We start from the raw sequence: 27,152 nt of genomic DNA on the forward strand, positions 1-27,152 counted from the left end.
ACCCCCCAACACACACACAGCCAGCCACTGTGCACAAGCATTAGGCTGAAGCTATGCTCGCTTATCACCAAGGGACCCCAGCACAATGAAATAGAAACAGAAACTCCTTTTTACATCATAAGACTCCTATTAAAAGAGTACTTCATGTTTTAAATAGTCTTACAAACAAACTGTTTTAAACTCTGAAAGAAAGGGGAAGTAGGGAGGAGAACACTTAATGAATTGGATTGTTTGAGGCATTCCTTGAAATCATGGTCATTCTTGCCTTTTCCTTCCAAAAATGAAGTCTCAAAGTAGGAGGAAAGCACAGGTTGGAGAAATGGTCACTGTAGAAAAATAAAGGTGGATTTGCCAAATGCAAATGAATTTAGAAGGAATGCAAGTCTTGTTTCTCAGCCATCAAAAATAGCTTGATGGATTTGGGCCAAAATTAGAATAAAAGCATGTTCTTTCCTCTCTGCACCCTACAGAGTTGCCTTTTGAAGTCACATGTGCTCCACAGGGCACAGACGGAAACAAAACCCGGGCTCTTTTAAAATTTCATTGTATATGGTTTGTTATGAGACAGTGTCTTTCAAGCATTTACAAAAAGTCATTTTCTGCTCCTCTTAGATATGCTGAACTTTTCTTTTATGCCTTGGAATTTAAATCCATGGTTCCCTCTGGTTATACCTTCTGGTCCCAGAGACAGCCTCGGGGACTTGGCCCAGTTGCCTGGATCTGGTTCAGGAGCCGCCTGGATGGACGGCTTGTGAGGACTCAAGCTAACTCTCTGCAGCCACCTGGCCTGTGTTGGACAGTTCTGCAGCCTTCTGGTTTCCCCTGACCAGCTCCCCGGGAGGCCTAAGGCCCTTCTCAGCTCGCCATTCAGGCCTGCGGGATGACATACAGCTGGCCATTCTTCATGCCTGGTACCCCCCACAGAAGGAAAGAAAAAATATCACAACTATGCTACTGGTATATTCTAAACCAGGGACTGCTTCAAAATCAAGGACTTGGTAAGCTTTGTTACAGCCTTAAGTATAGAAATGTTTGTGTTGTTTGTTTTGCTTTGCTTTCTACCTAGATACTGAGCTTAGAATGTGGACCTCTTCTGAGTCATTTTCACATAACCAGGAGCTGAAAGATCAGAAAGAGAAACAAAAACACCTCATGTTTTCAAATGCATGAATTCACCCACTTTGTGAAATCTAAAGAGAAAAAAAGTTTAGATGTTCAGCATAAGAGATTTAATCACAGATTATGAGAATATAGCATCTTTTCTCTTGGAGGGAATTTACAACTAAAAGGAATCATAAAGGTCATCTATTCCAATTACTTAGAGAGAAGGAAATCGTTGCCCAGAAATTAATGGTTTGAACTAATAGTGCCAAAGAGACACACAAGCCAATCAGAAGGAGTCTCCCCTGGTTAAAGATGGGACAAACTGAATATCAGAAAGAATGACTGCAACTGATTTAAACACATCAAATCTATAAAATCCATGGGTTTATAATGAGTTGAGAAAATGTTCCTCACACTCCCTTCCCGCCTCCTCAAAGAAGAGAGAATAAGTCACTGGTCAACCTCTAGTAAAGTTTACCAAGGTCCCAGTTCATCATTCTGAAAATTGATAAGGAAAAGACTGAAGAATTTATCCTGTTTTTCTCTTTTTAAACTATATTCCAAGGTAACCAAATAATTAATGAGAAAAAAATTCATGCATATTAAAGCATACCAACTAATAAATGCAGAAAGAACAGTAGGATTAGAAAATTTCCTTTTGCCAGGAGCAGCGTCTCATGCCTGTAATCCCAGGACTTTGGGAGGTAGAGATGAGAGGATTGCCTGAGCTCAGGGGTTCGAGACCAGCTTGGACAACTTGGCGAGACCTTGTCTCTACAATAAATCAAAAAATTAACTGGGCACGGTGGTGTGCGCCTGTAATTTCAACTACTTGGAAAGCTGAGGTTAAAGGATTGCCTGAACCCAGCAGGTTGAGGCTGCAGTGGCCATGAGTGTACCACTGCACTCCACCCTGGGTGACAGAGTGAGACTCCAACTCAAAAAAAAAAAGAAAATTTCTTTTTTGTGACTTCTAGGGAAGATTATTAATATTTGCAAAAACCATTTAGTAAAAGGTTGATTAGGAACTTTAAAAAAGATGGATTGGACATACAACTAAATCTTCTGATCAATCTTAACCTCACAAAAACCGTGACAATCAGATACTACATCCCTCCTAATGCAGTGCACTGGGAAGAACATAGCACCAACTACAAAGTGTCCTTGCCAGAAAAGAAAATAAAAATATACACTCAGAATATACTCAGGCCTCTTGATCTATTAGCTTATAGGAAATATGGGGATAGAGGCACAAAGTCAATGACATTAAAAGGAAGCAATCAGCCCAACCTAGCACACGAGACTTTCTATAGGGCAAATAACTTGGTTTCTCCAACAAGTCAAGGGAATTAAAAAGGGGAAAGGAGAGGGCGGGGACTATTATAGATTTAAAAATACTAACAAGACAAGCTGCCAAGTTGGTAAATATCAAATTGGCTTCATTTGGCTCTTAATTTGAGCAACTACTAAAGCAAAACAAAATTTTAAAAACCTTTGCAATTGCAAGAGACAAGAAATAAAATGTGAATATAGGCTGTGTTACAGGAAATTAAGAAATTATAAATTTTTTATAATATTTACGTTGTGGTTGTGCATACAGGTATTTATTTATTGGAAATTCACACTAAAATATTTTAGAATTTTTTTTAAAAGAAGTTAATGACTCAGGCAAGACTAGAACGTGAACTTATGATACCAAACACATGCTCTTTTCATTACAACCAAATTCAAAGGCAGCACCAATAGTAGGCACAGGAGTGCTTCAATGTGCCATCTGGAAGGAATGATGCAGTGAGCAACACGACTTTGTTACTTTAGCAGATTAAATTTAGTCTAAGGAGATGGCACACAGAACAACCAAGAATCCAGAAAAGCAGACAAGTGAAAACTCCAGTGAGGGTACCTAATTACTAAAGATACACAAGAAATGAGTGCCTAGAAAGGAAGGTTTAGAATGGAAAGGGTAGAGGGACAAAAGCAAAAAAGGGAGGACAAAAGAACACCACCAACACCTTGTTCAAATCTCAAATCTCAATTTAGCCCAGGATCGTTAAAACATGTCCCAAAAAATGTAACAAAAGCAAACATGTACTCAAAGCATGAAAATATAACACTTAAAAAAACAAAAGATGGTCCTCAAACTCTATCTGAACCTCCGTCTTCAATGGACAGTTTGAGAAATAAAGTTGTCAGTGGGTTAAGAATTGAATATCAGAGGGGCCACATACATATTTTTTCACTAGCTGTTACTTATGCAGCTCCTACAGCAAAGATATCAAATTTAAGGGCAGGGAAAGGCTACAAAGTGTTTAATTTAAGCCTTTTTTGACACCACATTCACTAGTTTCCAAAGTGAACAGGCAACACAAAGGCTAGCCACATGCATATTAACAAGAACAGCAAAATTCAAAAACAATAACAGGTGGGGCAACTTCTAGTTTCCCGTTCCTCATGTAGGCAGCCTGGAAGTCGCCATTCTGTTCTAACAACAAGAAAAAGCTGAACAGACTGAAAAATCAACAACTCTTCTTAGATTTGTCAGAGAGGGGTGGACATAGGGCAAATCGCTGCCCCCAAGATTGGAGAGAGAGACAGGCAAATGCAGGGAAGCATAAAGCCTCTACTGAAGCAGAGACTCAGGAATAGAAACCACCATGGAGACCAGTGCTGAGGCAGGGAAACCTAAACTGTAATTGATCCATTGCTGGAAGAACAGTGTGGACAAGTCTGAGAATTAAAAGCTCCAAGGGACCCAATCATCTGGCAGTTCCCACAGTTAACACTGGAGAAAAATTTGCCCATGCTTCCAGCTGAGGGAGGGAAAAGGATCCATTTTGAAATACACCAGAGCATTCCATTTTTCTTAACAAGGTTTGCCCTTAGGAGAATCTATTCCACCAGAACTTAACCTACAGGAGGTTTATCAGAGTCTAACTGACCTGGAGGAAAGGAAATGCCAGCGGCAGCCCACTTTAGCCATCCTGTTCCACCTAACGAGGGTGGGGCTGAGAAGTAGTTGTCAAGTTTCCAATCCAGAGGTACAGCCTGACTATAAGGCTGAGACCCAATCACAGGACTATACAATACTTCCCTTTTCCCTTAACACCTTACAACCACATCACTAAAGACATACTTACAGCAGTTTCTTTTACCTGTTCCATCATGTGTAGCTATCAAGACAAAATTACAGAAGGTAAATATTAGAAGGCAAAAAACATAATTTAAAGACACAGAGCAAGCAAGAGACAGAAACAAACAGGCAGGGATATTGGTATTATCAGATTAAGAGTTTAAAGAAACTATGATTAATATTCTAAGGGCGTTAATGGATAAAGTAGACACCATGTAAGAACAGATGGGTAATGTAAGCAGAGAGATGGAAATTCTAAGAACGAACCAAAAATGCTAGAGATCAGAAAACTGAAACAGAAATGAACAATGCCTTCGGTGGGCTTATTAGTAGACTAAACACAGCTGAGGAAAAAAAATCTTTGAGCCTGAGAATGTATCAATAAAAACCTCCAAAACTGAAAAGCAAAAAGTAACAAAGTCTGGGAAAACACACACACACACACAGAACAGAATATCCAAGGACTCTGAGACAACTACAAAAGGTGTAACATACATATGTTGAGAATACCAGATGGAGATTAAAGAGAGATGAGAATAGAAAAAAATATTTGAAATAATAATGACTCAGAATTTCCCTAAAATTAACGTCAAACACCAAACCACAGATCCAGGTAACTCACAGAACACCAAGAAACATAAGCCAACAAACTACACCTACGCATATCATTTTCAAACTACAGAAATGCAAAGATTAAAAAAAAAATCCTGAAAGAATCCTTGTCTAAACAGAAACCAAGATGAGAATTACATTGAACTTCTTCTAGGAAACCATGTAAGCAGGAAGAAAGTGGAGTGAAATATTTAGTTTTGAGAAAAAAAATAAAACTAAAAACCAACAACCTAGAATTCTGTGCTCTGCTAAATTATACTTCAAAAGTTAAGGAGAAATAATGACTCTCTCAAACAAACAAAAGTTAAGGGAACTTGCTGCTGGTACATCTGCCTTGCAATAAACGTTAAAAGAAGTTTCTTAGAGAAAGAAAAAATGATGAAGGCCAGAATCATGTATCTATGTAACGAAAGGAAGTGCATCAAAAAAGAAATATGTAAAGATACAATTTAAACTTTTTATTTTTTATTCTAAATTGATCTAACAGATAGTATTGTGTCCAAAATAATAATAGAAATAATGTATTCAATGATATATGCTTACATAGAGATATCTTATGTATGTATACATATTTGTGTACATATATGTACTTACACACTTATGTAAGCTTATCTATAAATGAAATGGCCGGGCAAGGTGGCTCATGCCAGCCCTTTGGAAGGCAGAGGCGAGAGAATTGCCTGAGTCCAGGGATTCAAGACCAGACTGGGCAACTTGGCAAGACCTCGTCTCTACAATAAATCAAAAAATTAGCCAGGTATGGAGGGTACACCTGTGGTTCCACCTACTCGGAAGGCTGAGGCAGAAGGATTGCCTGAGCCCAGCAGGTAGAGGCTGCAGTAGCCGTGAGCATGGCACTGCACTCCAGTCTGGGTGACAGAGTGAGATTTCAACAATAAGTAAATAAATAACAACAATAATACAGGGGATGAGAGGGAAGAATTAGAATTATTTTCTTATTATAAGATACTAACATTACCCATGAAGTAGCATAGTATTATTTGAAAGAGAATTTGGAATCGTTATAAATGTATATTGCAAACTTTAGGGCTTCCACTAATAAATGAAAAAAAAAGTAATGTAAGTGATAGACTAAGAAAGGAGAGAAAATTGAATTTTATAAAATGTCCAATTAAAACCATAAAAGCCAGACAAAGAATGAAAGATAGACATAGGAACAAAAGAACAAGGGCAAATAACCCAAAAGAGTATCAAATATGGCAGATATTAATCCAACTATATCAACAATCACTTTGAAAATTGACTGTCTAAATGTACCAATTGAAAGACAGAAATTGTTAGAGAGAATGAAAAACATTGCCTACAAGAAATCCACTTTAAATATAAAAACACAGATTAAAAGTAAATATATGGAGAAATACCGTGCTAGCATTAATCAAAAGAAAACAAGAGTAGCTACATTAATTTCAGATAGATCAAACTTCAAAGCAAAAAAAGTTATCAGCGATAAAAAGAGACATTACATAATATAATAAAGGTGTCAATTCCCCAAGAAGATATAAGAATCTTTAATGTGTATGCACCTAACAACAGAACATCAAACTACATGAAGCAAAAACCAATAAATCTGGAAGTAGAAAAAGATGAATCTACACATACTATTGGAGATTTCAACATTCCTTGATCAGTAATGGATAGATCCAGCAGGCAAAAAATTGCAAGGACATAATTGAATTCAATACCACCATCATTCAACTGCATGTAATTGACATCTATTCACTACTTCATCTAACAACAGCAAAATACAGACTCTTCTCAAGTTCATGTAGCACATTCATCAATATAGATCACATTAAATAAACCTTAATAAATTTAAAAGAATAGAAATTATCCAACATATACTCTCAGACCACAATGGAATTCAACTAAAAATAACAGAAAGAGAGCTGAAAAATCCCCAAATACAATCTCTAGAGAAATTTTAAAATATTTTGAACTGAGTGAAAATGAAACAACTTATCAAAATTTGTGGGATGTCACAAAATCGATGCCTAGAGAGAAATTTATAGCATTGAATGTATATATTAGAAAAGAAGGAAGATCTAAAATCAATGATCTAACTTACCACTTTAGAAAATTAGAAAAAAGAAGAGCAATTAAATACAAAGTAAGCAGGAGAAAAGAAATAATAAAAATGAGAGCAGAAATCAGTGAAATTGCAAACAAGAAATCAATAGAGAAAAATCAATGAAACAAAAAACTCATTATTTGAAAAGATCAATAGAATCAATTAGCTTCTAGGCAGAATAAGAAAGAGAGGAGACACAAATTACTAATATCAGAAACGAAAGCGGATCCATCATTACAGATGCCATGGACATCAGAAGGATAATTTTAAAATACTATGAACAAATCTACGCTCACAAATTTAATAACCTACATGAAATGGACCAATTCCTTGCAAGACACAATCTGCCAAAACTCACACAAGAAGAAACAGACAATCTGAATAGGCCTCTATCTATTAAAGAAACTGAATCAATCATTAATAACTTTCTAAAACAGAAAGCACAAGGCCTAAATGAGTTTACTGATGAATTCTACCAAACATTTAAGGAGAAAATTATATCAGTTCACTATACTCTCTTCCAGAGGATAAAAGCAGAGGGAATACTTCCTAACTCATTCTGTGACTCTCACAATTACACTAATACCAAAAACAGAAAGAAACAATGACAAAGTCTATCATCCTCAGTTAGGTCTCAGTGGACTTGAACTTTTCTCACTGTAAAAATTTTCTCTGTAAAATAAACGAATAAGCAAAAGTAACAAAACCAAACCAAAAACAATCCAGCTGGAAAAAAGCACAATAGGACCATACGATGTGTTTTGTAATCTGTGTAGAATCTCTGGTGTGTCTGACAGGTCACGACATGGAGTACTGACCTCAAGATTAAAACAGAAGCACCATCTTCTTTCTCCCCACTAAATTAATCATTTCTTCTAACCATTAAGTTTGAGAGAAGAAATAAGGAGAAGAAAAAAAGGAAGAAAACAAAAAGTTCATGTGGTGAAGAGCTTGGTCCTGGTGCCCCTTAGTGCGCGTTCTCAAGATGAAGTTGGTAAAATGATCAATAGTGACTTTGTTTCCTACTTTTTCCCAGAAGGAAAGCTACAACTTTGTTTCTGCTCTTTTAGTATGTATGCTACATGTATGTATGTGTTTATATTGAGATATAATCCTAATACCATAAAATTCACCTTTTTAAAGTGTATAATTCAGTGGGTTTTAGTACATTCTCAAAGTTTTGCAAACAATACTACTGTATAATTTCAGAACATTTGCATCACCCCAAAAAGAAGCACTGTACTCATTAGCAGTCACTCCCCATTATCCCGTTTCCCTCTGGCAACCTAATTTACTTTCTGTTTCTATGGATTTGCCTGTCCTAGACATTTCAAATAAATGGAGTCATACAATATGTGGTCTTTAGGGTCTGATTTCTTTCATTTAGCTTAATGTTTTCAAGATTCACCACGTTATAGTATATATCAGCACTTGATTCCTTTTAAGGGCTGAATTATGTTCCACTATATAGAACCACATTTTTGTTTATTCATTCATCAATTAGTGGATATTTAGATTGCTATGCATTATGTTGCTATGAACAATCATGTATAAGTTTTTGTATGGACATATGTTTTCAATTTTCTTCCAATAAGCAGAATTGCTGGGTTATATGGTAATTCTATGTCTAACTTATGATTCTGGGCCTCATTTCATATGTTCATTCACTATTTGTATATCTTCTTTAGAGAAATGTCTATTCAACTCTTTTTACCTATTTTTAAATGGGTATTTGTCTTTTTATTATTGAGTTGTAACAGTTCCTTATATACTCTGAATACCAGTCCTCTATGAGATATAAGAGTTGAAAATATTTTCTGCATTTTATGAATAGTCTTGTCTTCTCACTTTCTTGATAGCATCCTTTAAAAGAAAACATAGAAACAAAGAACAGAGTACCATATGCTCTCACTCATAAGTGGACCTTGAACAATTATCATAATACTATAAGAAAGGGATTGGCAGTAATGGGAAACTGTCAGGGGAGGAGGTAGGATTGGAGGTTGAGGGAAACTGCTAGGGGAGGGAGGGGCATACCTCATCAACAAGGTACCTGCATAATCAATGTTTGTATACCTAACCCTGAATTGCAGCCCACATCTTTATAATAAAATATATACATAAAAAATATAAATAAAAGAAAAATTATATTAAATGTGGATGAAATCTAGTTTACTTTTTTCTTCTGGTGCTATGTTTCTTGGCTTCCTAATCCAAAGGCACAAATATTTATATGCCTATGTTTTCTTCTAAGAGTTTTATACTTATAGCTCTCACATTTAAGTCTTTGGTCCATTTTGAGTTAATATTTTTGGTATGGTATGAGGCAGGGGTCCAACTTCATCCTTTTGCCAGTTTTCTTTATTGTGACACTTTGAGTTTGATTTTTGAAACTTCAGTCCTCACACCATTTACCTCAGTAGAAGTCATGGCTTCAAGAAAAGAAAAGCAGGTGATGTTTTTCACAAAATGAAATTACTGGTTAAATCATGGAAGGGGAAAATTGCTACATCTTAGGAGGCTAGGCTCGGTGGAGTGTTGCTTACTATCAGTGAAGTGTAACCTGTTATAATTTCTCTATGATCCCCAATCAATGATGGGGGGGACATCCCCAAAAGAGGATGAGAAGAAGAGTATAAGTCCTAAAGCCAGACCCTACTTTAATTCTACTATTTACACACTGTGTGGGTTTGAGTCAAGTTAGTCTCTTCTCTGTACATCAGCTCTTCTTCATCTTAAAATGGGGACAGAAAAAATAGAGCACCTTCATAGAGTTATAAGGATCACATGAGTGAATATAGACAAACCATTCAGAACTGTGTATGATACATCATGAGCCCTCAGTACACGTTAGCTATTATTATCAGCAAAAATCCTATAATATTAATCTTGGAGACATAGTCCCCAATACACATTAGTTATTATTACAGTAAAGATTCCATCATATTAATCCTAGTGGTATCATTTCCAAAGAAATATATGTCTCAAAAAAATAGCAAAGTAGGGCTTGGATGGGCAAGGTGGCTTCCTAGAATCCCAGAGCCTTAGGGTGCCCCAACTAGGGACCACTTAATGCTGATGGTCATTTTTGTCCTGCATAAGCGTCACTTTTTTTCCCATAGACCTGCACACTTACCTAAGACAAATTCAAAACAGGTGCCAAATTTTCCATGCCCTCAAAAAGTAAGACTTCGACTTAATCAAGTCATGTTCTACTCTCCTAGACTCAAAGCTGCTTTATAAAGGCAATGTACTCTTACTCTATAGTGTTTTTGTTTCCAGGTCATTTAGCAACAGTATTAAAAATACTTTGTAATGCTAGAGGCAGGAAGCAGGATTAGTTCTCTTAGTCTAGTTTTTTTTCCAGATTTCCTGCACATATTTTATAAATTTTAAGGGATACTAGTCCACCCATGTCAACTCACATTATAAACAACCTTCAGTCTCTCATTCAAGGGTTATCTTATACTGTCTATCCCCAATTACCCAGGTTTGGGCAAATTTCCATTCAAAAGTGATTTCCTACTAGGCAGAAAGCTCTAGAACATTTTCCTTTTTCCCCTTACAACTATTCTGTCAAAGTGTGTGTTTAGCAATTGTAAATTACTATTAATATTAGCGTATGCACAATATAATTAGATGGGGAAAGCTTCTGGGATCAAATCATGAACTAAGCGATTACTGATTCTAACAAACATTAGACTTTGTTCATCCAGGAGAATGTTGTTCTCTCTTCACCTGGAAGGTGTACTACTGTTATTCAACAACGCTGCTATGGCTTAAAACAGTTTGCAGAATTCCTCTTATGAATTCCTTTCAGACCCTGTTTGTTATCTAAGTACACACGCATCACACACTTTATATTTTATGCCTTTTTTAAAAAACAAAAACAGAATTATTCAGCTTGATCATTCAACCGGTCCATCCTCAGTCAAGGGCAACACTTGTCCAGGTGCCAGTATACTCGTTCATTTCCTTCTTGGACACCTCTTGTGACTCATTTTAGTTCAAACAGAGCTTTGTGTGTAACAGGCCCTATTTCATCCCAGAGCCCCAGCTGAGAGCAAAACAGCCTGAACTCCACCCTCGAGACATTCCTCATTCAGGAAAACACATTTTCCTCTTTCAAGCTGAATTCAGTAAGAATATAGTAGGATCTCTCTGAAAGAGAAGAGTCATTGGGTGAGGTGAGGCCACAGGCCTCTGCCAACAGGACAGCCCATCCTTCCTTAACCCCCTTTCTCTGATGTTTCCCCATCCTTATCCTTCCAAAGGGCTGTTTTAAGATCCAATTTCTCTATTCTCAGTAAACCCACATCCTAGGTACAGCCAAAGTGGAGATGTAAAAAGAAAAAGGAAAGCTGGCAATGATTCTTGGCATAATGATATTTGACAAAAGTGAGGCACTGAGTAGTTACTTCTCAGACCAAGTGAGGTTACCTGCATTCAGCCTCCTGCAGCTGCAGGAAATGAGCCAGAAAAACTAAACGGCAAGGAGACTTTCCACTAAAGAAAAAAGAAACCGCTTCTACTGGTATACCAAACCAGCCCAGGGAGCTACTCTCCTGGCCTGACACATCATGGCACAGTCCTTCTGTAGTTGAATAGAATTAGCAATGGCTCTACACCAGGAGGGCTTTTGCACAAGTAGGGTGGCCAACCATCCCGGTTTGCTTGGGACCATCCCCATTTCACACTGAAAATCCTATTTTCAGTGTCCAGCCTATCACCCTTGGTTCTCTTCAGCTGGCCTGCTCTTCCTGTCACCTTACATCCAAGCCAAGCCAAGCCAAGGGAAGAAGCCAGAAACTAGCTGAGAGGCAAAAAACACTAGGGCAGCCTGTCACTGAGGCAGAATGTTCTGCACCTTAAAGAGCTTTGGTTGGTTCAATTAAACACAGTTCTCAAAGAGAGGAAGACCTTCTTTGATTCAAGTACCTTCAGTTGTTCAGCCAGGTTATCCATACCTTTATAGAAACCTCCGGATCATACTCTGGGTTGGGCATAGACTCGCCCATTAGCCCAATGGAAGAGACTTCAATCCAAAGTCTCCAAAAGTTTGGTCCTCAGACCATCTGCATTAAAATCACCTAGTGAGCCAGACACAGTGGCTCAAGCCTGTAACCCCAGCACTGTGGAAGGCTGAGGCGAGAGGACTGCTTGAACTCAGGGAGTCGAGACCAGCCTGAGCAACATGGCGAGACCTCATCTCTACAATAAATCAAAAAATTAGCCGAAGGTGGTGGCACATGCCTGCAGTTCCAGCTACTTGAAAGGCTGAGGCAGAAGGATCACCTGAGCCCAGTAGGTCGAGGCTATGGTGACTGATAGCATGCCACTGCACTCCAGCCTGGGTGACAGAGTGAGGCTCCGACTCAAAAAAAAAAGAAAACAAAAATCCAAGTTCCTGGGCCCAGTTCACCTGCTAATCTGATTCTCTAATAAGTAGAATTCAGACATCTCCATTTTTAAGAAAGCCCCAGATACATCTGGTGACTGTGGAAATTTGAGGACAGCTGTCTCGACTACTTCTTATTCCAAACCCTTCCTCTCATCACAAGCAAGGGCTCAATGAGGATGCTCAGGGCCAGCAAAAGCAGGAGGGAGGTACACTTGTCTTTGGGGCCCGCCCACCTCTCCTTCTGTACCCCTGCCCTGTTCAGCCTTCTAAATTCCCTCTCTCTTCCCACTTTACTGTTTGCTACCCTATGGTTGGACAAAACTCACCAAGGTCTACCCTATTCCAAAGGGTCTCTGTATTCCAAAATCGCCTCCACTTTCTCTTCCCTTGAGCATCAAATCTTTTATCATACGGTACCTTGCAGTTTGTTGTTTGGGAAACATCCTGAGTGACTTAATTCACACCTAGAGTAAAATGACTGATATAACTTCTTACTCTTCTTGAGAAGGAGTTGCTTATTGACCCAATGAGTCATGGATTGGTGGAATTAATGAACATCTAGGGACAGTATTTTTGGAGTTGATAGGTTCTTCCTTAAATCAGTGCTTTTTGCTGACTCCTGACCGGCATAAAATTTTCTTAATTTGGCAAAGAAAAATCCCACTAATGTGGCCATTTCACAGCTCTTCATGACATATGTCTACAGGAAAGTGATTAAAGCATGGTCTTTGTTCCTAGGTGGATATGAGTTTAGGTCTTGGCTCTATCGTTTATTGAACATATGACTCTAGGCAATGGATTTCACTTCTTAAGTGTAAAAATGGAGATAATTATAACACTTATTCCAAAGGGTTGTTAGACTCCAAAGCAATATTTTTTTCAGAATATCTGACATCTGGTACTTAATAGTTATCAGCATTATATGAGTATGTATCTAGCAAATATTTATCCAAACAACGTTGCTTATAGTCAATTACCCAAAACTATTCTTGTTTGTTTAGACTTCATGGTTAGTTGTTCATGTAGCCTTGGTGTTCATTTATAACTCTGAACAACTAGGGGAAACCCTGATCATGACCAACCTGGTCTTACCCTGGACAAGTAGAAATTTGTAGAATTTGATCAGTTTCCTACTGCTTGTTGTCTAAGAAGACCATAGGTACTGCTGCTAATTCCCCCATTTGGGTATTCAGCCTTTGAAATTTATTCAAAGTCATGGCCATTCCTTTAGCTGGCACCACTTAAGCAAAGCAAAACTGGAAGTGGAAAGGAGCTAGCATGGTGAGGATGAGGGGTATTGTGATTTCTAATTGTCGGTGGTCAGCTCCTCTGTGCCAGCACCCTCTCATTGCCCCCTAGAGGGTAATGATGACTATAACCATAAAAAACAAGGTAGGAGGGAGCATAAAATCAGTTTCTTCAAACAGTGGAAACCTAGACAACCTTGTATTACTGGGACAATTCACACTAAGCACCTGCAAAATGTGTCCATTTTCTGCTGGAAATTCCCAAGATCAAAGAAAGATGGACATATAAGTAATGGCCCTCTGAGTGGAGAGCTGATTACCTATGGGTTCCCTTCATGGTAGCCCAGAAGGGAAAACTGAGGGGCTCTCCCAGAGGACAAAGAGAAGAAATCTTTACAATAAATAGAGCATCAGTTATACCTCTACCAACATTACAAAGTAGAGGAAATACATAGTGAATATAAGCGATGCACCACTTACAGAAAAACCAAAAGAGGGATCAGGATTTAACAAGATGTCTGAAGCAGACCAGAGACAAGGGGTGATAACAAAAACACAACAAAGATGGCAAGTGAGAAAAATAACCATTATACCAACTCCTATTCCAGGTGCTATGCGATGTGTTCAGCAAGAAATATCTCACCTAATCCTTATGATGACTCTGCAAGGTAAGTAGTATTACCTCACGGATGGCTCTAAGAGGTTCAGTCACACAGCTAATAAACTGCAGAACTGCAATTTCAACTCAGGCTCCACTGATTCTAAAACATGTGCTTTTATTTTTATTTATTTATTTTTTGGGTTTTTGGGGGGTTTTTTTTAAGTCAGAGTCTCACTCTGTTGCCCAGGCTGGAGTGCAGAGGCACACTCATGGCCATCGCAGCCTCAACCTGCTGGGCTAAGGCAATCCTTTCTCCTCAGACTTCCAAGTAGCTGGAACTACAGGAGTATGCTACCATGCCTGGTTTATTTTTTTATTTATTGTAGAGATGAGGTCTTACCAAGTTGCCCAGGCTGGTCTTGAGCCCCTGAGCTCAGGCAATCCTCTCACCTTGGCCTCCCAAAGTGCTGGGATTACAGGCTTGAAAACACATACTTTTAATAACTACACTTAAGAAAGAGAACTGTACAGGAACAAAGAGGAACAGGATAGAATATCTGCCAAGAAAACAGAGCAACTGCTATTATCCCAGACACTCTAAATAAGCAAAATCAAATTAAATTACCAAAAGCAAATAGCACATCATAATAAACAGTAGCCACTGTCCATGACTTCATGACGTTCTTATATATGATCTATTCCTACTTTTATTTTATATGTTCAATTGTGATTCAGCCCTAGGATCTGCTTGAAAGCAATTCAACAACAAAATTCAAAAGAGAACACCGTCAGTCATTTCTAGTTACACAATGTACACAGAGCTCTCAGATGTTCAAAGTCATGGCTGGCCTGGAATCTTCATAATCAAGTTACATAGCACTAGTAGAACTCTTTCTGGGAATCTAAGTCAAACTCCAAAGGCTATAATTCAAAGTAACATGAAGAAATTAGAGAAGGACATTTTCATTAGTATAAAGCTTGAGATTTGTGGCCAAAGGTTTTGAAAGGAAATGTAAAATCCAATCAGAGAGAAAAAAATGACTAACTATATAATGCTGCCAAGAGTTAAAGAAATGCGGAATGTAATCAAGCAGGAGAGGAAATCAGTTGCAATCTGGATGAGAATGCAGAACTAGACCTACTCAAATCAGATGGAAGAACATAAGGGTAGCAACCCAGGAGACCAAGGTTGAAAATCCACCGCATCTGAAGGGTGTGGACTGCTATCCGTTGTCATAGCAACTGCATGAGGCTTAGCCTCACATAATTACAAAAAGGATTTATCTGTAGTTCAAAAGGAACCTGGAAATATGCTTCCTCAACCACAAATCTCTGCCAGATAAGTAACTGTATAAATGGCACATACTGCAACTATTAGCACAGTAACCTCAACCCACCTTCCATAATAGACCTGCTTTCCATGTATCCATGTATCTTGACAAGCTAAGGAAGAAAAAGAATTAAATACAGAGATGCTGAAATAAACAAAAATCATAGTGTTAATAGCTTTGCGTGAAGTTCAGAATAATCTTTGTACATTTGGTATCAAACTACGTGGAATGTTTGAAAGCCTGATATCTTTGAGAATGTGCTAGATTATAATTGATTTGGACTTGTGACTGGTTAAAAAGTAAAAATGTGAATGTTTTCAACAATAATAAAATGTTCAGGAGACTGAGGAATCAAGGGTATTTATAAGTTTAATTTTTAACTTACAAGAATTATTCAAGTAGTTAGTAAAGTGTTTGCTAAAGTGTTCAGGCTTGCTTTAGCAGGCATTTAAAGTGATTAAAAAGATTAGATATATTTATTTACAAATACAACTTTAAATGTTTAAGGGAATGTGATTAAGTTACAAATTGAATGGATTAATGAGAATTTAGTCTGTCTAGCTTCAGCTTATCGACCACTGTTTAAAGCAAACCCCCCACAACTGTTTGTTCTTACTTTATAGTTACTTACTACTTACTAGATTTATATACAGATTATCAAGATAGTGAAGGTAAAATAAAGGCACAAGATGAAAAGTAATCTAGTTTTCAACTTTAAGAAATCAATACTAATTAAAAATTAATATCTATTTTAAACTAATATCAATTTTAGTCCTGCCAAAAATGTATAACTTGAATCTAATCATGAGATGTCAAATAGATGCAAAATAAGCAACATTCAAAAAAAAAAACAAAATCTGGTCCATAGTCTTCAAAAATGTCACTACTAGCCGGGCTCGGTGGCTCAGCCTGTAATCCCGCACCTTTGGGAGGCTGAGTGAGTGGATTGCCTGAGCCTGCGGGTGTGGTAGCGTGCGACTGTAGTTCCAGCTACTTGGAAGGCTGAGGCGAAAGGATCGCCGGAGCCCAGCAGGTCGAGGCTGCGGTGGCTGGGAGCGGCCACTGCACTCCAGTCTGGGCGACAGAGTGAGACTCCAACTCAAAAAAAAAAAAAAATTTCACTACTGTGAAAAAGAAAGAACACTTCCAGATTTAAGACAACCAAGGAAAATGACAAAAAGTGACCTGCATGATCTGGAATTTTCTTTCACTAAAAATGGCATTATTGTTTCATTCAGTAAAATTTGAGGTCTATAGATTAGATAATGCTACAGTATCGATGGTAATTTCCCAATTTTGAAAATTGTATGGTATTTATGGAAGAGGTTGTCTTTGTTTTTAGGAAATACACAGTGAATTATTTAAGGTCAAAGAGACATCTCATCTGCGTTTATCTCAATGGTTCAGAAAAAAATAGGTGTACAGAAAGAAAGAGAAAAGGTCAAAACAAATGTATCAAATTTTCATCATTTGGAGAATATGGGTGAAAGATACAGTAATTTTTGTGATATTCTTGCAACCTTTCTGATTGTCTAGTATTATATCCAAATAAAAGCTAAAAGAAAGAAAAAGCTAATATTCAAAGTAACAGTTTAAAAAAATCACCCTTTGACATCAAGAATCAACCATTGACAGAGAAGCAAAAAAAGACAATTAAAAGTTGGAAAAATAAATCTAAGAGAACAAAAAAGAATTGAATGAAATGGACAAAAGGAAAACATCCCATTCTTAATAAAAGTCAGAAAATGAGAGAAAGTGTCATCTAAAGTATGTTAAGTTTTCCTCTACCTTGAACCCAAAGTCAATTATATCCCTCTGAATGAGGGCTATCGTGCCAAGTATGTGGAATCCTCACAGCAAATACTAACCCCAAGGGTCTATCAACAGGGTACCCAAGAATCAGGATTATCACCCTATCCCACCCCACCCCTTCAGCAGAACTCTTCATCTAGAAAATCTTCCTCTTGACCTAATACCAAATGCTTCTTGGTAGAAGGCAGCCCCACCCCTGGTATCCACATACCAACTCCAGCCAGGCCAGGATTAAAGGATTTTGAATCACTCTTTGTAACAGGACAAAAGACCTTATTCAGTGGAGAAACTTGTAGGAACAATAATTCTCTTAGCATTCTCCTTGGTAATATAACCCATCATTCCTAAGCAATCTGCCTTGGTGGTGTTCTTGATACACAGACACTTGACTTAAAATATGCCCAGCCCTTCTCTGAGACCATGATCAGACAGACCCACCAAGTAGCCTAGAAATATGTTCAACTTCACCCTGGGTTGTCCCACCCAGTCCTGTAATATTAGCACAACCTGAGCCGCATGGGTTCCATAGCAATGCAGACCCCAGCTTGACTTACTCTGACAGCATCATATGACAACACCCAGAGGAGAATGATTGCCTTACCTCTCACCCTATAACAAAACTACCCATTCAGGGTGTATAAGAGAGCACCTGGGACAGAACAAGAGAAAACAGGAGTCAATAGCAGCCTGTGAAACAGACTAAAGCAGGCAAAGACATTTTCTAATACAATCAGTTATCACAAATCAAAATGAGGCCGGGCGTGGTGGCTCACACCTATAATCCCAGCACTTTGGGAGACTAAGGCTAGAGGACTGCTTTAGGCCAGGAATTCAAGACCAGCCTAGGCAACATAGCAATCTCATCTCTACAAAAAAATCAAAAATGATTAGCTGGGCAGGGTGGTACACAGCTGTAGTCTCAGCTACTTGGGAGGCTGAAGCAGGAACGCTTGAGCTCAGGAGTCTGAGGCTGTGGTGAGCCATGATCACTGCACTCCAACCTGGTTAACAAACAGAAACTTTGTCTCAAAAAGAAAAAAAAAAGCACACATCTCCTCCTGGGCACCATGGCAGATGCAGTGCCACAGACCATCATGAATAAGTGTGCACAGAAGGCAGTGGAGGTCCCTAGCACAGAGGAAAAGGAAGCAGTCTTTGGAAATGGTATCACTGCCCCTATCTGCTTTCCATTCTCTGGTTTTAGAGTGTAAAAGTGCTGAGGGAGTCTGTATGCGACAAAAGTATTTTCCTGCACAGGAAGGTGGATGAGGCTTCTGGGGGTGGGAATGGAGAGAATGTGTTGTGGCCCTGGAGAATACATCCTGACAGGCAGCCCTGGGCTCCAGTCCCGCAGTTCTCCAGCGACATCCAGAGCACCTATCACCTGTTCCCTCAAGGCAGCTCAGTGATGTGAGGATGACAGTGGTTTACCCCGCCACAGAGAAACACTTGAAGAAGTACCTGCGCCAGGACCTCTACCTGATCCCAGGGAAGGAAGATGACTACAAGACCTTTACCTTACCCTACCTGAAGTCGCAGAATGTCAGTATCCAGTGGGTATACAGCATTCGCCACAGAAGGCTGAAGTGGACCAGATGGCTTTTGAGAGCCCAAATCCCTCTGATGGCTTTATCCTCGTCACCAACCTCAAGTGAAACCAGCAGCACCTCGATGACATGAATCTGATCACCATCTGCCATCACCAGGGCATCAGGTCACTGTGGGAGCTACACTGCAGGGAACATCCTCCGCCAGGGGCAAGAAGCCATCCTGCATCACTACCCGGTGAAGGGCGACCACCTGCAGTGTACCGGCACTACCTGCTCTCCTGCAAAATACCTGCAAGTATACTTCGTGGCACCCAGTCCAGCACGGAGCAGGCTCACCTGTCGATGGAGGTAATTGAGAACCTGGAGTGTGATCCCAGGCACTACCAGAGCACACACTCACCTTCACCCTCAGGGCTGATGACCCCCTGCTCCAGCTCCTTTCGTTTTTTTTTAAGACAGCCTCTTAAGATATGACTCACATACTATGCGATTCACCCACTTAGAGTGTACAGTTCAGTGGGTTTTCGTATAGTCAGAGTTGTGTGGCCATCAGTGTAGTCAATTTTAGAACATTTTCATCCTGCTCTAGCTCTTAGAGGAGGCCCAGGAGAGCTGAGTCAACTTGGGAAGAAGAGCACAGGTGTGTGGGATTCTGGGGTGGTGGTGGGGGATCTGTATCTCCAAGTGAATTTTCTAAAAATGTATTTTGTACTGGCTTATTCCTAGTATGTGAATAAAGTACTAGGCTCCCAAAAGAAAAAAAGAAAAAGCCTAAAATAAGACCACTCTGGAAAAACTTTACATCTAGTTTATTCTTTTACACAAAAAAGGAAAATGGTCATTATCCAATCAGCGAAAAACAAGTATGATGATACAAATAAGGTACCACAGAAAACTCCAATAAGAAGTGGATCTTTGTTCCGTGTCTCTTGTGATTATTAAGAATAGCAGTGTTCTCTAGTCTCTGCAATGTAGAGGCAACTGCAGCATTGCTTGGGCCTTTGACAGGCAGAAAGGTGGCACCCCCCAGGGATTGTCACTTTCCTTCTCCTTCAACTTTGTATCCATCTCCTAAGGAACAAAGATGCAGTCATGGCCCTCCATCCCTCAGTTACCTTCGCTTTTTCCCAGGATTAGGTAACTCCTGTAGATGGGTTTGAATGGGCCGCTGGCACTGGGAGAAACTTGTGTTGGGCATCGTTCCCTTTCTGTGACCCAGTGGCCTCCCTGGTGCTACCTCCAATATCTAAATAGCTCTATTGAGATACCCCCACCCCCACCCCTGGACTGCTGAGCCTCCCAAATAACCCTTTCTGTTCAACTAAAAGCAGACTGGACTAGGAAGTGATAGGTTTCAACCCAAGTTGCATCATATAAGGTCAAATGACTATAACTAGCTATCTAACCTCACTGTCTCTCATCTCCTCTGTAAAACAGTAATTAGCATTAGCTCTACCATCTCAACAGAAAAGTATACAAAACAAAATGAAAAAAGTATGTAAACAAGCTTAAATCATAAAAAGCCCCTTCCAATTAAGAAAAAGATACATCTCCAGGCAGACAAAAGGGGTAGGTAAAAATGGCCAAACACACTAAAAGATGCTCATGAGCAGAACAAGGAATTGAAAATAACACAACCATTATCATCTATTTTTTTATCCAAGAGATTAGTAAAATTTGAAGGATTATATTAGCAAAGGTGGGAAAAGATGAACATTCTCACACAGATTGTTTCAGAAGGTAGGTTGCTATTGCCTTTTAGTGGGAGAATGTGGTAGTATCCAATAAAATATTAAATATATAAGCCTTCTGGCATGGCCAAGTCTCTTTCAGTACTCTCCTAGAGAAACAGCCTCACATATGCCAAAGATATTTGTATAAAGATGTCCGATGCAGCACTGTTTATCTTAATGTCCATTAATTGGGGGAAGATTAAATAGATTATGGAATGTCTATAACTATAAAACATTAAATTACCATTGAAAAGAATTAGGCAGATCTATTTATTGGTACTGACCTGAACCTGATGGAATATATTATGGAACTCGAACAGTACCTGACATATAGGAACTGCTCAGTAAGCATTAGTTGAATAAATGAATACATATACACCTTTCCACAGCACTTCACATATTCTCCTTATCTAATCCTTATGCTAGCCCTAAGATATGAGCCAGGCAGGTATTATTGTTCACAGGGTAAAGATGAGGAAATTAAAATTCAAGGCGGTTATGACCTGCCCAAGACCTGAAGCCTAAGGTATGGTGCCAAAACACAACCAGATCCATTGGTCAATACCCTCTGGTGGCTGACATCATTCTGCCCGCCACAGGCCAACTTGCAAGTAAACCCTCAGGGACGGGCCTTATGCTGCTGGAGGGTCACTCAGTAACTACTTGTTGACTTGGACTGAATGAATCTTCTTTTACCAGCAAAGCCCTCCATTAGGTGAGGCTTGGCTCTCTGGACCGCAGCTCGGGCCCATTGGGCATCTAACAACAGGTCTGAAAGGAGGTCATTCAACAACAGGTTGTCATGGAAACTCTAACCCCCTCCTTGCCCCTGGAACAAAATGGAGCGAGAAGGGAAAGAGGAACATTTGTTAAGTGCCTGCTATGAGCCAGGCACGATGAATAGGAAAAAATTCATCTGCATCTTCCTTTACAAAATCTCCAGGAGAAAAAGAAATTGTGCATTGTTAAGCAAAGGACAGAACAGGCCTGCATCGTTGCTTAATCTAGGTCAGTCATAACTGCAAAGGAAGTTTATTTCACGTGGAGGGTACTCCGTTTATCCCTCTTACAGCTGCACGTGTCAGGCAGCATGATTTGTGTCACCATGTGGCCCCGTCTTAGCTCAGCCGTGCAGTCATCCAGCCTCGGACTCATACTCTACCTGTTCACGTCTGGAATATACATCTCAGGCATACCAGGAAAAAAATGACTGGCTGATTTGTAAAACACAAACATTGTTTCTCATATAAGCCAGAGGACAGCCAATATATTCAGAAATTTCAGACACAGTGCTCTCTGTAGAATACGGCCTTCTTTCACTTTTATCTATCCTACTTCTGCATTATCAGAAAATGGTGAAAATGGTGCTGTGTTTGGGCATTGTTACCTTGGAACTTTCATCTTAATTACAGAAGCTCTTAGCAACCGTTGCTTAGTAACAAACACATTTGAAATAGATTTGTTGACTGATTATGAGATGCTCTGAAAAGACCTCACAGTGAAATTCACTGATGGAAAAGAATTGCAATGGCCTGGTAAAGTAAAAAAAAAAATTGTTAACTATAAAAATACTTGCAAACTTAAGGTATTACCAGATCCCAAAGACATTACTGAATTTCTGCAGAGGTTGCATAATGTTTTATGTGGCTTTATGGCAGATCTATTATTTTCAGAATCACTTCAGACACCGTTATCTAACTGAATGACTACCAAAGTTCTGGGAGATAGGCCTTAGAGTTTTAGTCAGTACAGTATTCTACACAGAAAAGCAATAGCCTCTGGATTTCCATGGGTCCACAAGATCCTTGCTGGTATAGTTTTGAATGCTTCTTACTACTCAACATTTCTGAAGTGCCTGAGGCTTCTGTTGAGTTTTAAGTCAGAAGGAAAAAGCAAGGGAAGTTTTGACTCAATCTTTCTGAGAATATTTCTTTAGCACCTCTTAATAAAAACTGTGATAAAAGTGAAAAAAGAGATGCATTTTAGTACTACATGCTACACACATCTTCCTCAAATCAAAAACCACACACATGCTCCTCACTGAGCTCAGGACCTCCTCCTGCTTTCTGGCAAGGTCTACCATCTGCTCACCATTTCCACCTCAGAAACTGGGATCTTCACCCATTCTCTCAGAAGAAGGGATCCTCTTTGGCAGAGTAATCCCCCCCACCCACCCACCTTGCCTTGTATCTTTCTGGAATGCTCTTCTCTGACCCAGCTTCTCTTCCAGTCTCTTCTCTTGCTTTTTTTTTTTTTTTTTTAACTTCTCAAAAGAGGAGACTCCATTCACTGGCTTTCCTTTCTCACTTCCCACTCAATCCTCAACCCACCGCAATCTAACTTTACCTCATGATTTCTGTGGATTCTAGAAAGACTTCAATGAAGAGTACAATTTCCCCAGTCTTCTGTATTCCATAAGCCCCGTCTTCCCAGGGAGCCCTTCAGATTTACCACAGCTCAAGCCTCCACCCCCATGGGAAGAAGAAACGAATCCACCTCCACGGAAGGAGACAAAACATTCACTAAACAGGTACCTATACAGAACATTCTATCTGGTTACCCAGACCAACTTGAGTTCTTCATCCTCTACTTCACTCATTTACCTTGGCAGTCTGTTCCCACTGACATCTGAACTTGAGGCTGCAGGCATGAATCTTTGTACTGGCCATCCTGTAGCCACCCAAACTCAATTTACTCAAGGATTCCTTCATAAAACAAATGATTAACAAGCACAAGTATTTATTACCATGTCAGGTGTTGCTTTTAGGCAGTGATGATACAATAATAACAAAAAGATACTAAACTCTCCTTTATCTTAGGAGTTCATTGAATATAGCACTACTTAAATATAAGATGAATTCTAGTATATATGCATAAGATGAATTCATATATACATATATAAAGAGAGAGAGAGAGCAGAGATTGATCTCATCAATAGTTCCTGGCTTATAACTCCCATATCCCTTGTTAATTCCTAAGTGACTAAAACAACAAGCATTTTTTTTTAGTCTGCAGTGGGGAATCTCACTCTGTCACCCAGGCCAGAGTACAGCTCACCATAGCCTCAACCTCCTTGGGCTCAGGAGACAGGTTCTCAAGTAGCTGGGACTACAGGTGCACACCACCACATCTGGCTAATTTTTTTTTATTTTTTTTGTAGATATGTTGTTAAAGTATTTGACCTTTAGTCCTTGGTTCCTAAAGCAGCTCCAGAAAAGCTTCAGAGTGATAAAGGTGAAAGAGTATGTGTTATAATGTTGGCCTCAGAAGCAGGCCTCAGAAAACAGAATCTCTCCCTCCGACCTCCTCCTGCCCTCTTTTCACCTGCTCCTTTCGGTCCCTAGGACAGGACATAGAAACTAAAAATATACTCTATTTATCTGGCCTACCTTGTCTATAGATCGTGAGACCTCCATTTCAGAAGGAGTCCTGCCCTACACCCAGGAGGCAGGAATTCTGCACAGAGAGGCCAAGAAGAATCTGGCTGGGTTTCCCCACTCAGTCTATTAGTATTAGATCATACCCTCTTATTGCGATCACATTTCCACATGGTTTCATGCTTCACTCATGCCTGTCCAGTGAACTCTCCACAAAAGACCTGCAGCAGAGAGAACTTCCAGACAGCTGAACATGTGGAAGATCCTGGAGGGTGGCCAGCCCAGGGAGGGGACAGAAGCTCCCACCCTACCCCCATACCTCTCCCTGTGCATCACTTCATCTGTATCCTTCTTTTTAATATCCTTTACAATAAACCACTGAATGTGTTTCCCTGAGTTCTGTTAGCTGCTCTTGCAAAGTGGCTGAACCCAAGGAGAGAAGGGGGTTGTGGTCGGTCAAATGCTCAGCTAGAACAATCTGGAGCTTGCGATTGGTATCGAAAGGGGGATGGGGGCTCTCCTGGGGGGCTGAGCTCTCAGCCTCTGGGATCTGATGCTATCTTCAGGTAGACAGTGTCAGAACAGAATTCGAGGACCCCCAGCTGGTGTCACTGCAAAAGTGATTGCTTGCTTAGTCCATGTGGGAAAACGCCCCTCACACATTTGGTCACAGAAGTCTTCTGTTGTTGATTGCTGTGGGGGTGAAACTGTTTTAGTTGATTGCTGTGGGATGAAATTGTTTTCAGTTTGTGTTTTTCCCCTCAGAATTTTCCCCTTAGGAAGTCTCTCTACTAAGTTATGTTTCTTTTTTAGCACATAATTATTGACTTCTAAACTCAATAAAGTCTCCCATTACAAAATCAGGGCAATAATCGTTTTTGAAATACTTAGGCTGAAATGTGTAATAACAAGGCCTAGGTTTTAAATTATTTACAAAAAAAATAAGTAAAATATTTACAGAAACATTTTTCTAGACTTCAATACCCTCATTTATTTGTAGCTCTCATCTCTTTTAAACTAGGAATTTATCTCAGATTATTGTAAGCTTTCACTTCTCATCAACTTTCCGACAAATTCTGCTCAGAACAGCTGCTACCATAAAATTTAATTTGCTACTTCCCAAAAAAGTCACTTTGGTGTAAAATAACTTTGCCTTCCTGCTAATATTTTACAACCAATTAAAGCTGAAATGATGGCTGAGAGTCTACCCCGTGAGGCTCCATCCACGGACCTAAACAACTACAGTATGTGGAAAAACTTGAAGTCACACATGCCAGAGAACATACAACATATCTCCAAACATTTGCACTGCCAAGAAAAGAAACTTGTGGGGATATTTGGCAAATATAAAAATGAGATGTGAAAACGTTAGAATAATTATCTATGTAAATCAATTTCCATGTTTTCCAAAGTTTAAAAGACAGAGTCCTTCTGTGCCCCTAATTAACCTTCGCAGTAATCATTCTCTGCACACCTTCTCTACTGAAGCCAACAGATTGGCAGACTACCTTATGCCATTTATTACTAGCCCACAAAATGAAAACTTTCTTCAAATGTTTTCCTAGGTGTTCGAATTGTACAAGAAAATTAATAGGAAGTGGAATTTCGCCAACTTCTTCGAGGCTGGCTGCAGAACAAGGTTCCGTTGTCAAAACTCATTCACACCAACGTGGTGTTCTATGTTCAGAAGAGGTGACAGGAATGTTTCCTCAGCCAAACCAAGGAAAATTAATGACCATCACTCAGAAATATATGGTCTGTTAGGGCAATCTCCTGACCCTGATCATTGCTGAAGGGCAGTGAAGGGAAGGATGGAATGAGGGAGGAAAAGGAAAGGAACTGGGGTCGTCTTTTGGGAAATGAGCAAGACTCAATCATTCTACAGGATTTTTCCAAGTTCCCTCTAAAACAACCTGGGCCAAAATTATATTCAGGAAATAAAAGATATATTTTTGCACATAAAACAACATACACCATGTAATTCACCCGGCTTAAGTCAAAAGTAGTGACTTTGTCGCTGATGATGACAGACATTCCTTTCCTCGGACCTTCATGTCCTAGCAACTTACAGGGACAGAATTCCCTCAAGGACCAAGGCTTCATGACAGTGATAACTCTTGGTTCATTTTTATGACAATACACATTCTTGTATACGTTCAAGAGGATAGCATTACACCAAGCATGAGACTGTCCCTCTAGTGCGCACACACACATGCGTGAACATACACACACACACACACACACACACACACACACACACACACACACAGAGCCCTTTTTTGGCCCATTAGTGATTTATTTTCACAGCAGCCAAAATGATCCTGTTAAAAACCTAAGTCACACATCGTGTAACTCCTCTGCTCAACAACCCGGCAGCTCCGCCCTCACTCAGGGTGACCCAACTCCACAATCCCTGTGATGGCAAACATGCCTTGCGAGGACCCTTCCACCCCCAACCCACTGACACGTATCTCTCTTCCCTGCTTGATTTTTCTCTAGAAAATGGATCACTTCCTAATATATTACTTATTGTTTTGTTGGGGTTTTTTCCTTTTCTTCTCACCAAGAAACTCCACAAAGGCAGGAATTTTCTTTTTTTCTTTTTTTTTTTTTGCGTTGGAGTCTCACTCTGTCGCCCAGACTGGAGTGCAGTGGCCGTTCCCGACCACCGCAGCCTGGCCTGCTGGGCTCCAGGGATCCTTCCGCCTCCGCCTTCCAAGTAGCTGGAACTACAGGCACACACTACCACGCCCAGCTAATTTTTTGATTTACTGTAGAGATGTGGTCTCGAATGCGCGGGCTCAGGCAATCCATTCACCTCGGCCTCCCAAAGCGCTGGGATTACAGGCTGAGCCACCGAGCCCAGCCTAAGGCAGGAATTTTCATCTGCTTTGTCTGCTGCTATATTCCTAGTGCTTAGTACAGTGCCTGGGTCATTGTAGATGCTCAATTGATATGATGTAAATGAATAAACTAATTCCATCACTGAATGAATGAAGGAATGACTGAATTCCTGCCTGAAATGGGACAGAGGAGGCCAACCTCCCTGGACCTGCTAGGAATGCTGGCAAAGTCAAGCCTGATTTTACTTCTCTCCCAGGCAGCTTCCAAGGAATCTGGGGTTTCAACGCATATAATCTACAGATTCTCTTTCAAGTTCACCTG

The 27,152-nt window shown here is 39.7% G+C and overlaps 2 protein-coding genes across 2 annotated transcripts in view; both read right to left on the reverse strand.

Annotated features, from left to right (window-relative positions):
* Nucleotides 1–27,152, reverse strand: part of LOC103258203 (LIM zinc-binding domain-containing Nebulette-like) — a 193,008-nt gene that overhangs the window by 145,951 nt on the left and 19,905 nt on the right. The gene's annotated exons all lie outside the window — the stretch shown is intronic.
* CUNH10orf113 (chromosome unknown C10orf113 homolog) lies at nt 593–23,260 on the reverse strand. The gene is given in 6 exon segments (XM_021711300.1): nt 593–823; nt 825–873; nt 11,497–11,505; nt 21,773–21,798; nt 21,800–21,947; nt 23,214–23,260. Coding segments are annotated over 6 exon segments (510 nt in total).

The sequence above is a fragment of the Carlito syrichta genome, unplaced genomic scaffold (genome assembly GCF_000164805.1).
Source record: "Carlito syrichta isolate Samal-C Ts95f unplaced genomic scaffold, Tarsius_syrichta-2.0.1 Scaffold302026, whole genome shotgun sequence".
Classification (NCBI taxonomy): Eukaryota; Metazoa; Chordata; class Mammalia; order Primates; family Tarsiidae; genus Carlito; species Carlito syrichta.